The 12,418-nt window shown below is 36.9% G+C and overlaps 1 protein-coding gene across 1 annotated transcript; it reads right to left on the reverse strand.

The window, feature by feature from the left end:
- Positions 1–3,593: 3,593 nt before the first annotated feature.
- On the reverse strand, positions 3,594–9,296 carry LOC125232683. Its single transcript, XM_048138437.1, has 4 exons — positions 9,239–9,296; positions 8,898–8,993; positions 6,012–6,097; positions 3,594–4,214 (listed from the first exon to the last, which is right to left on the reverse strand). The coding sequence occupies exons 1-4, from the start codon at positions 9,267–9,269 to the stop codon at positions 4,014–4,016; spliced, it is 414 nt and encodes a 137-aa protein (XP_047994394.1). The 5' UTR covers positions 9,270–9,296; the 3' UTR covers positions 3,594–4,013.
- Positions 9,297–12,418: the final 3,122 nt, after the last annotated feature.

Below are 12,418 nucleotides of genomic sequence, written 5' to 3' on the forward strand. Positions count from 1 at the left end.
TGTGTGTGTCTGTTTGCTTGTCCGTCTTTCACGGCAAAACGGAGCCACGAATTGACGTGATTTTTTAGGTGGAGATAGTTGAACTTTGTCTCTTTCTAACGCGAGCGAATCCGCGGGGAAAAGCTAGTATATAATACATTGAGAAAGTAACGGGCCTGTTTGCAATATATATGTGACGGTTACCTATCAAAAAGTCGAAAATTGTAATGTCGAATATTAGCACAGAATATATAATAGTACAAGTACAGAAGGCACACTGCTTTGATGTTCACGAAATGCCGCCTTTTTAAATGCCTACAAAATTCTAACAAGGAAACGAGCCGCACCACGTGCGCAGCGTCGGAGAATAGGGTTGCCTATGGTTTAAAACGCATTAATTCTCAGATAAATAGTTATACTATATATTCAAGTCTTGAGTACTTTCTAGGTATATATTATACAGTATTTATAAAATTTTGTTACAGCCTTCAGCATCACAAGCCTTATTGAACTTTTGCGTGGGACTTAATCAATAAGATCAGTGTAAGATTGTCCTAGGTACTTTATTCATGATGTCTATTTAACTAAGCATTATTAGCCATTCTACACGTGGATATCGCATATGAACCTTGAAAAAAAACTCGCTACGTAATGTAACAATAGAAAGTGCGAACGTGCGTTCCGTGAGAACGCGCGCCACCCCTGATTAGGCCGCGAACTCGCGGCCGCCAGCATGTACTTGTAGCGCGGCGATAGAATCGCGGAGTGAGCCGCCCCTGATATTAGTAGCCCGAAAACGCTTCCCATTTTATTAATTGGCCTAAGTTTTGTTTGCCCGAAAGTACTTTTCCCCTATTGTTATTTTCCCGGCTCTTATTTCGCTGTAATTTTGTTTCGCTTAAGATTCGAATCTACACCTATTTAAAATTCCTAAGAATCATTTGTCAACTACTTTTTGTCGCGTAAAGTTTTTATTCCGAAATATTATTTGACCGCTATATATTTGCAAGCAATTTTGGGTGGCGTATAGTTTTATAATTCGAAATATTATTAAGCCGCTATATCAAAAGTTCAATAAATCCTTAATTTTCTAACAAAAGTTTGTTCCCGACCCTCACGGTCGCAGTTCTGACTTGACCTATGAGGCCTTGCCATAAGAGTTTGTGGCAAAGGTTTGTTTCTGTAGGGTCGCAGTTCTAACCTAACCTAACCCACTTTCTTACAAATGTTTGTTTCTGTGAGGGTCGCAGTTCTAACCTAACCTAATCCACTTTTCTAGCACATGTTTGTTTCTGTAAGTAAGGTCGCAGTTCTAACCTAACCTAACCCACTTTTCTTGCAATTTTTGTTTCCAGGAGGATCGCCGTTCTAACCTAACCCACTTTTTTAGCAAATGTTTGCTTCTGTATGGTCGCAGTTCTAACCTAACCTAACCCACTTTTTAACCGTCGCCTCATATCTCTCAAGAAGGACGGTTATCAAGTCGTCTGTATGTTTTTTTTTATATGTTTGTTCCTCGATATCTCCGTCGTTACTGGACCGATTTAGAAAATTTTTTTTGATTGAATGTATATGCATACAGATTGGTCCCATTTTTCTCAGAACCCAGTTCTGATGATGGGATCCTGGAGAAATCGAGGGAACTCCTCGAATCCGAAAGGCATACATATGGTGATTTTTGTGTTTTTAAAGGAACAGCATGCATTTAGGTACGGAACAGTGACATTTGGTGCAGTGGAACTGCTGATGATGGCCAGAACGGAACTCTTCAAATCTGAACGGCACGCTTATAGTGACTTTGGTATTTTTATAAGAACAGCATGCACTTTCGTCCAGAACAGTGACATTTGGTGCAGTGGAATTGCTGATGATGGTCAGAACCGAACTCCTCAAATCTGAACGGCACGCTTATAGTGACTTTGGTATTTTTATAAGAACAGCATGCACTTTCGTCCAGAACAGTGACATTTTGGTGCAGTGGAACTGCTGATGATGGCCAGAACCGAACTCCTCAAATCTGAACGGCACGCTTATAGTGACTATGCCATTTTTATAAGAACTGCATGCGCTTACGTCTAGAACAGTGACATTTGGTACAGTGGAACTGCAGATGATGGTCAGAACCGAACTCCTCAAATCTGAACGGCACACTCATAGTGACTTTGGTATTTTTGTAAGAAAATCATGCACTTAAGTTCAGAACAGTGACATGTATTTAGTTATGTTTGTTAAGCATATTGAGTTTTCAAGTCAAAGTTTGTCAAGCTTCGATTTCTTATAATATAATCGGATTCATGAGGAATTGAGGAAACCTTAACGTTATACGTATATTCATTTGTGTTGCCATCTAATAATTAAAGCATAAAAGCAGTTTTAAAAAATACTTACACATTTCTACATAATCCAACATTCGCAAGTAGCTTTCACCAGAACCCGAAAGGCGACGGTTTTTTTTTCTTAAAAATTATCTAGCACAAGTTTGTTTCTGTATGGTCGCAGTTCTAACCTAACCTAACTCACTTTTCTAGCACAAGTTTGTGTCTGAATGGTCGCAGTTCTAACCTAACCTAACCCACTTCTCTAGCACAAGTTTGTTTCTGTATGGTCGCAGTTCTAACCTAACCTAACCCACTCTTATGGTAAGGGTTTGTGTCGGAGTTCTAACCTAACCTTACCCACTTTTCTTAGCAAGTTTGTTTCCGTGGGAGTCGCATTTCTAACCTAACCTATTTTTTTGTAATGTTTCTATAAATATTTATATATTAGGGAATAGTACATTACGATACAAGTGCGCAAAAAAGGAAGTTCGAAACGAGTGGCGATAAATTAAAACACGACCGAAGTGAGTGTTTTAAATCGACACGAGTTACGAATTTCCTTTTCGCACGTGTATCGTGCGACGTTTTTCAGTACAGATGAGCCTCCGAAGTTTCGACCTGGCATATAATGAACCACTTCTCGCACTAGTGCGTAAAAAATACATCATCTGTACTGAAAAATTACATTTCGACGTTGCGTAGCATCGGATTTATGAAATAGTACATTTCGATACAAGTGCGAAAAAGAGGAAGTTCGAAACGAGTGGCGATAAATTAAAACAAAATTAGAGATGGACCTCCGAAGTTTCGACCTGCCATATAATGAACCACTTCTCGCACTATTGCGTAAAAAAACACCATCTGTACTGAAAAGGTAGTTATCGAAGCGGTTGTCAAATGATAAGATAGGCAACCGTTCTTCTGGTTATTGAGTTTCTATACTTACAATGATATTAGGGAAAATGACATTTCGATGTCACGTAGTATCGGATTTATGAAAAGGTGGTTAACAAATTGGTTGTCAAATGATAAAGTTGGCAACCGTTCTTCTGGTTATAGAGTTTCGGGAAAACGATAATGTGGCATAGCAAACTAGCGACATTTTAAAAATTTGGTAAACAATGTATTTGGATTATAAAAATTCTGTCAACCGTTTTCGGACAAGTGATAATCGGACAAAGGATTTTCGAAACATCGATAGGTTACCATATGTGATGTGACTAATCGTTTGACATTATCTACTCTTACTCAATCGTGGTGGGCACAAATGGGGAGACAGAAATGATAGCCAGTAAGTACAATGTTTGTCTTTATTTCTTTAATAAATCCAAATATAATAAATAATGTAACTGTCTACAGTCGAGGAACATTAAAGGCATTAAAGGTAAATATTTAAATATCTCAAAACAAATTACATGGTGGCTAACAGAAGACCACAAGAAGACCTCGATGTTAGCGTATACTCTCAATGAGTTGTACTATTTTAATAACCGATAAGCTTATTCCATGCCGATTAATTAGCTGATTATAGACATTGTTCTTCGCCTAAAAATTAATAAAATATCTAATAGCATCTAATAGTCACTCGTGTCGTGCGACATACGATTCTGAGAATCTCACAAGTTGGTGGTCTTGTTTTGTGCTGAAATTAGACTTTAAACTTTTTAAATTCGAAATAAAGATAATGAAAGTGTTGAGCTGGAATTTTTAAATTTATTAACCAGTAATCTGTTTCTCTCCATCAGAACTTACAGGGTTTATAAAACCATAGGCCTCAATTTTGTATGAGGCGGCCGTCACCTGTAATAAAGAGTAAACGATGGAAACAGTTTGGGTGTCTTCATCGTAATCCACTTTTGGCGCGCTGAGAGACCATACCGTCACTTTGACGTAAGTTATCAAACTTCGTGGCGAAACCTAGAAACATTTAAAAGTAGGTAAGTAAATGTGGATGTGGAGTTAAATGAGTCATCATTCCCTTGCCCTTTTCCCAATATTTGGGGTCGGCGCAGCAGATCATCTTCCTCCATTCCTCTCTATCAGCTGTCATTTCTATACTTCACTCTCATATCATTGTTCACAGATTCCATCCATCTTTTCTTAGGCCTTCCACTACCATTGTATCCATGCAGTTAAATGATTAGTAATATTAGGAAATTATTACAAAGCTGGACCTAAAATACTTCTGTTAGGGCCCCGTACCAAAAATGTACAGAAGGGTTCGTTTGGCGCTACTCCTTGTATGTCTTTCACAAATGACAACTCACAATCACACCAGTCATTTATTTTTCTTGTCGTTCGCTTTATTTCGGTAAGTACTTAACGGAAATATGTGGCCACCATTTGCAGGTAGGACTTTAGGACCCTCTGTAAGTTAGCCTTAAGTTAGTCGAAAATAATCTGTTGTTTTGTTCATAAGGGAAAGTTTGGCGGGGAGGAAATTGGGAAAGGCTGCACTGGACCAGGGGGCCGATTTTTGAGTCTCACGGCGTTCGAATTCAGAAAATTGTCACTGAAAATAATAGGCAATTCACCGTTTTCAACCGCGCGGTACTTTAGTGACAGTGAGGCTCAAAAATCGGCCCCCAGGAATGGAAAGAGCCCTTCTGACTATTCTGTGAGTAGTGTTGGTGAGACTTTTGAGTAAGCTCGTAGTAGCGAATAAAATAAAAATATTTGAAAAATATATTTTTTTTTAAAAGAAGTTGCAGGCCCAAAATTTCCGGAAATGACTGTATATTTTCATGGGAAAATTGTCATGCTAGTGGAATCTCAAGTCTCATGAAACTTTGCTTCTGTGAAGTGCATATTAGATTCTAGTCATTAAGTCGAATCTTAATATGTAACTTCATTCAACCTTAATAATTTCACTACAATTGAAGGTTCTTGAAATCCATTATTTTTAACCGACTTCAAAAAAAGGAGGAGGTTCTCAATTCGATTGAATGTTTTTTTTTTTGTATAGGTACTGTATGTTACTCGATATCTCCGAGATTCGTGAACCGATTTTCAAAAATTTTTTTTTAATCGAACGGGTATAACCCCGAGATGGTCCCATTGGCACCAAGTCGGGTTCTGATGATGGAATCTTGGAGAAATCGAGGGAACTCTTCAAATGTTATAGGCACATGTAATGTTTTTAGTGTTTTCTTCAATGGTAAACCAGTATTTTCGCCTGATGGTAATAATTTTATGTGGCTGAGTTGATGATGGAAGGTCAACTCCTCAATGGTTAGGAGTTAAACCATAATTCTTTCACTACTGTACGCATATTCGGACTGATACTTATAATATTAATAGGAACCACTAAAAATCAACAAATAAATAAACTTTTTAACAAAAAATAAAACCACCTTCAAAAATAAGCGCGTTAGAAAACACGGAGAAACTAAAAAGCAAAAAATAATAAAATGATTGATTTGTTTATAATTTGGATGTTTAGATTATTGCAATCCGATAAGAAATCTGAATTCAAAGGTTTATTATTTTTTTGCTTTTTAGTGTCTCCGTGTTTTCTAACGCGCTTATTTTTGATAAGTAATGCTTTTATTTCCTTAGTAAAGTTGGGTCTTAAGATTCGTTTTTTAAGCGCTGAGTTTCGTATAAAAAGGACTCGAGTTCTTCACGTTAAGACTAGTTCCTACAAATAAGTATGTACTAAGTACTTTTATGGGGTAGGCAGGTAACAGTAAGGGCTAAGTAGATTTTACTTACCTTTATCGGATAAGTTACGGGATGAAGGAACGGCGGAATATCGCCCGACATTTGGGCAAGTTTTACATAGTCCTCATTCGGTGTACCTGAATCATATAATAAACTCAATTTTATGTAAAAAAACTATTAGGTAATTAAATTACATGAAAAATAAGGACTTTATTTAATGATTATTCAAACACAATCAATAAACTAAATTAACAGGGCCTTAAAAAAAAGTAAAATAACAGTATATTTAATTATAACTTTATTAAAAAAAAAAATAGTAAATGTTATAGACACGTATTAAAACATCTATAATTTAGGCGTTTCGATGCAAGTTTCATTGAAAAATTAAATTGCTGGTAGTTACAAGATCTTTTACAATTATTTTAAAACTAATTAAGAAAAGTTATTCGAATTTAGCTATTATTAGTTTTTTAATAGTTAGTTACAGTACTGGACAAAATTCTTCATACACCGACATATAAAATAAACTTTCTATCATAATTTCTTTACCCTTAAACTTAACATCACAGTTGTATTGGAAAACTTTTAACTAATTTCATGGCGTACAACATATCAATGATCGTACAATTATTTTTTTACATGAGTATAAATATAAATATCAGTACTTTTGGCTCTGGACGAATTTGATCATACAGTAATTAAAATACGAATGAAATGCAATGTATTAGTGTGTATGGCTTTCATCTGCTTTAGATATGGCTGCTTGTCTCGGAGGAACATTTTCAGGTACAAACTGAAGGTATTTATCTAACCCAAGCTTTTTACTGTGTGTCTACTGAAGTAGGCAAAGTGGGTATAATTCAGAATGACATTTGATATTTTCTTTATTTTTCCAAAAACTTCCTTAAATTTTGGCTTGGATTGATTACATGAGACTATGTTAGCCATTCAAGCTATTCATTCCTATTAATCATAACAAACGCATGAGATATACATACTGGTATTATCTTTCAGCCATCGCCCGTCTGAATATATATGAAAAGATGACTGAAAGAAAATACTAGTATGTCTATTTCATGCGTTCGTTGTGATTCATAGGATTAAGTAGCTTCAATGGCTGACATAGTCTCATGTTATCAATCCTAGCCAAAATTTAAGGAAGTTTTTGGAAAAACAAAGAAAATATCAAATGTTATTCTGAATTATACCCACTTTGCCTACTTTAGTAGGCACACAGGAAAAAGCTTGGGTTAGATAAATACCTTCAGTTTGTACCTGAAAATGTTCCTCCGAGACAAGCAGCCATATCTAAAGCAGATGAAAGCCATACACACTAATACATTGCATTTCATTCGTATTTTAATTACTGTATGATCAAATTTGTCCAGAGCCAAAGGTACTAATATTTATATTTATACCCATGTAAAACAATAATTGTACAATCATTGATATATTGTTGTCTGTATGTTGTACGCCATGAAATTAGCCAAAAGTTTTCAACACAACTGTGATGTTAAGTTTAAGGGTAGAGAAATTATGATAGAAAGTTTATTTTTTTATGTCGGTGTATGAAGATTTTTGTCTAGTACATTTAGCTTTGGGCCGCGATTCGTCGGCGAATAGCGATGATGTATACTTAATTGATGATGACGATTGATTAATCAGACTCTATTTGCTATCCCGGCGGCACGCGCTCAAGGATTCAAGGCTGTCTCGGTCTCCACTGTACGACTGCGCCATAACATAACTCGTCTCAATGACATACTGGCCAGCGCGCAGCGACAGCAAACTGAATAATTATGTTTTCACCACACCAACTGGTAAAGGCTTTCTTTGCTATTCGAAAAGCAAAATTGCATTTTATCCACAAGGGGGCAAAGTAATTTCATACGAATTTTAACTCGATGTCTTAATCTGGCTGCTAGATTTTACCTATAAATGATGATTTTGAATCATAAATATTGAATAAATTGATAGATTTCATTTATTTTGATGTTTTATAGTCAGTATTTTGTTCGTGTTGGTGTGGTGAAAAATTTTGTGTTTCATTCGGTGGCAAAGTTTGTTTAACCTTCGTGCCTTGATACCCTCGCAACGCTCAAGATTCCACTTTTTGAACCACTCGCTACGCTCGCGGTTCAATTTTGGAATCTTTCGCTTGCTCGGGTATCAATATTGACACGTGCGGTTAAACAACTACTTTGCCCCCTTGTAAAACAAATAACTATTTCCCCTCCCTAGCTCGGAAACACGTGTTTTGTCCTTTCATACCAGCTGGTAAAAACGCATTTTATCCACTAGTGGATAAAGTAATTTGACCTTGAATAGAGGCGAATTTTCTACTTTAAAATTGATAAAAGCTAATCGAATTAATCTTAGTGATGAAGATGTTTTACCACACCTGTGGAACTACCGGAAGCTGTGATAAACGCGTTTTTTGAGTTGTACTTACTTTCCTCGCTATAGTGAGGGGAAAAGTTGTGTGTTACACATGAGTGAAAATGTATTTCACTTCTCGTGTGTTGAAAAACTCGGCGTTAAAATACAACTTTGCACTCTTGTATTAACAATTAACTATTCATATTTTCGCAGCATGGAGTCGCAATTTGCAGTCGTTATAACTTGATTTATCATATGACTGCAAGTGCGATTCACTTATAATTATTATACAGGGTGTCCCGTAAACCAACCCCAAAATTCAAAATTAAAAGGACATCTCATTAGCTACTTATCATATGAAGCTAATTTTACCTTAACAAAAATGTTTTTGAGATAATGGCCGTTAAAATTTTTAAATCTTAAAGAATAAAAGTGACAATATCTCGAAAACCATGACATTTGCATCAAAGTAATGTCCTATCACCCATTTTCATTTTGCCGTTGGTTTACGGGACACCCGGTATGATTTATTACACTCTTCTTAACCTTAATACTCACCGAAGTAGTAGTCCCATTGCAATGCAGTCACGCAATTCACAATCAGCAGCAGACCTAATACCGATGCAAGTAAGTTTCTCGACCCCATGTTGCTGGCTGAATATAAAACGATGTAAGCAATTAGATTGTGCCTTAAGGGAGCAAAATATAAGGAAAAATAAAGATTTTCACACGTCAACATAACGACAAACGATAAGAACAAACTAAAAAAAAAACAGAAGACAGAAATGTGTCAGCAAAAATGCTCAAGCTCAGCATTGTGCTCCAGCACGGAGGCTGCAACGCTGATTTTCAGCTTGATTTTACACGTTCAACTATAAATATTATTGTAATTTACTTACATGAATGCGTTTTTGTAGCAAGAACTGTCATGGGCGTCTTGAAAGGTTCTATATAAAGTTACTAATTTATAGTTCTAATTGAGTACCTGCTTTCTAATTACAATTAGATACTAATGAGCCATGTAAACGCCATGACATAGTAATTACGAGTTCACGTGTGTGTTCTCTAACGCAAGCAATCATTAAGACGCAATAAGAGGGGTCAATTCTCCATACAAACGCTCTCAACGGTACGTAGCCAAAGTGCACAAAAACATACGTTAATATCCAGAATCGATTGTAATCATGAATCTATAATAGCTAGTAGTTATCTCTTTTGCTCTTCCGTATTGGCGCAACAGAGCCAGACCACAGAATATACACGGTGAAATAAAAAGGACCGTTTCAATTTAAACTTGGCATAGTAAATTTTGAGGTCATAATGAACAAGATTTGTTATGGGTTATGGGACCAATGCTGACATCGCAAAAAAGCTCATTTCTCATCTCTCGTTTCTATGGAACTGCCATTTTTTTTCGCGATTTCAGCATTGGTCCTGTAACTTCTGTAATAAATATTGTTCAAGTATGACCTCAAATGCGCTGGTGGCCCAGAGCGGTAAGAGCGTGCGACTTTCAATTCAATCCGGAGGTGGCGGGTTCGAACCCCGCTTCGTACCAATGAGTTTTTCGGAACTTATGTGCGAAATGTCATTCCAGTCGCTTTTATTTTATTATTTGCCAGAAATGCCAGTCGCTTTTCGGTGCAGGAAAACATCGTGAGGAAACCGGACTAATTCCAATAAGGCCTAGTTACCCTTCGGGTTGGAAGGTCAGATGGCAGTCACTTTCGTAAAACTAGTGCCTATGCTAAATCTTGGGATTCGTTGTCAAACCGGACCCCAGGCTCCCATGCGCCGCGGCGAATGCCGGGATAACGCAAGGAGGATGATGATGATGACCTCAAATTTTTAACGGTTTTTTATTTCACCCTGTATACATGAATAGTAAAAAAAAAAAAAAATCTACCTACACGTGCCGTTGGTCGGCCTACACATGTAGTTAACATAATAAGCCACGGTCGCGATACATTTCGTCACTACTTTTAAAAAATCTCGTATCTCACGCTGCTTCTCAAAGTTAAAACGCAGTAAGTCTATATGCATTCCATACATACTTACAACAATTTTCTTTTCATTGACAGACGAAGATACAAGTTTTTTAAAAAGTAGGTAGTGACGATTTGTTTATATCATAATCTATTTCATGATTATTAGTTACCGTGATTGTAGCTACTTACATCCATAGGTATGCATAATTACTAATATTATAAATGGGAAAGGGTGTGAGTCTGTTTGTTTATCCGTCTTTCACGGCAAAACGGAGTGACTAATAGACGTGATTTTTTTTAAAGGAGTTAGTTGAAGGGATGGAGAGTGAAATAGGCTACAGGCTATAGACTTTTTGTCTCTTTCTAGCGCCTCACTTCCCTAATAAAATGGGAGGTAGACGTTTCTATGGAGCGTTCCGCAATTTTCGGATCTAACGCGAGCGAAGCCGTGGGCAAATGCTAGTCGTTTATAAACGATTGTATACCGTTATCCATTGCGTGGGTTTACTGGTGAACTAGATAAGTTGATCAAACTGGTTTTTAAAATTCGAATTATGTCCAATTTTCAAAATGATCTTATTTCAACGAAAACAATCTTGATTTATCAGGTTTCACCAGTAAACCCTCGATTATACATTTTTTTAATGGGTTTACTTTACTCTTGGCCACAGACTAGCCAAAAGCAAAGACGTGGCCTACTTACTCTTGATTTGAAGGTTGCCGGGTTTGGAACCTATATTTATTTTTTAACCGTCGCCTCAAATCTCTCAAGGAAGGACAGTTCTCAATTCGTCTGTATGTTTTTTTTTTAATGTTTGTTCCTCGATATCTCTTTTTTTTGATTGAATGTATATGCATACAGATTGGTCCCATTTTTCTCAGAACCCAGTTCTGATCTTCTGATAATGGGATCCTGGAGAAGTCGAGGGAACTCCTCGAATCTGAAAGGCATACGTATGGTGATTTTTGTGTTTTTAAAGAAACATCATGCATTTAGGTACGGAACAGTAACATTTGGTGCAGTGGAACTGCTGATGATGGCCAGAACGGAACTCCTCAAATCTGAACGGCACACTTATAGTAACTTAGGTATTCTTATAAGAACACTGAACAGCATGCACTTACGTCCAGAACAGTGATATTTGGTGCAGTGGAACTGCTGATGATGGTCAGAACCAAACTCCTCAAATCTGAACGGCATACTCATAGTGACTTTGGTATTTTTGTAAGAAAAGCATGCATTTAAGTTCAGAACAGTGACATTTATTTAGTTATGTTTGTTAAGCATATTCAGTTTTCAAGTCAAAGTTTGTCAAGCTTCGATTACCTATACTTTATCGGATTCATGAGGAATTGAGGAAACTCCTCAAATCTTAACGTTATACGTATATTCATTTGTGTTGCCATCAAATAATTAAAGCATTAAAAGCAGTTTTAACAACTAACCACAAAATTAAAATTTTGAAAAAACCCCCGACCGCGACCTAGTGGGCCGATTTTCATGAAACATGGCTAAGAACACTCCCGATTAACTCAGCTTTCAGACAAAAAAAAAACTAAATCAAAATCGGTTCATCAGTTCGAGAGCTACGATGCCACAGACAGACACACATACATACAGACAGACAGACAGACATACACACAGACAGACACGTCAAACTTATAACACCCCGTCGTTTTTGCGTCGGGGGTTAAAAAATACCTACACATTTCTACATAATCCAACATTCGCAAGTAGCTTTCAGAAACCGAAAGGCAGCGGTTTTTTTTCTTAAAAATTATTTTTACATTACACCAACGGTAAAGTCTCCCTTCCCTTGATATCAAAAATAAATGACAAGGTTGCATTAATTTAATTCACAAGAGTGGAAAGTATATCATTTGAAGCGCTGGTGGCCTAGCGGTAAGAGCGTGCGACTTTCGATCCGGAGGTCGCGGGTTCGAACCCCGGCTTGTACCAATGAGTTTTCGGAACTTATATGCGAAATGTCATTTGATATTTGCCAGTCGCTTTTCGGTGAAGGAAAACATCGTGAGGAAACCAGACTAATTCCAATAAGGCCTAGTTACCCATCGGGTTGACAGGTCAGA

Source organism: Leguminivora glycinivorella, chromosome 13 (assembly GCF_023078275.1).
Source record: "Leguminivora glycinivorella isolate SPB_JAAS2020 chromosome 13, LegGlyc_1.1, whole genome shotgun sequence".
Classification (NCBI taxonomy): domain Eukaryota; kingdom Metazoa; phylum Arthropoda; class Insecta; order Lepidoptera; family Tortricidae; genus Leguminivora; species Leguminivora glycinivorella.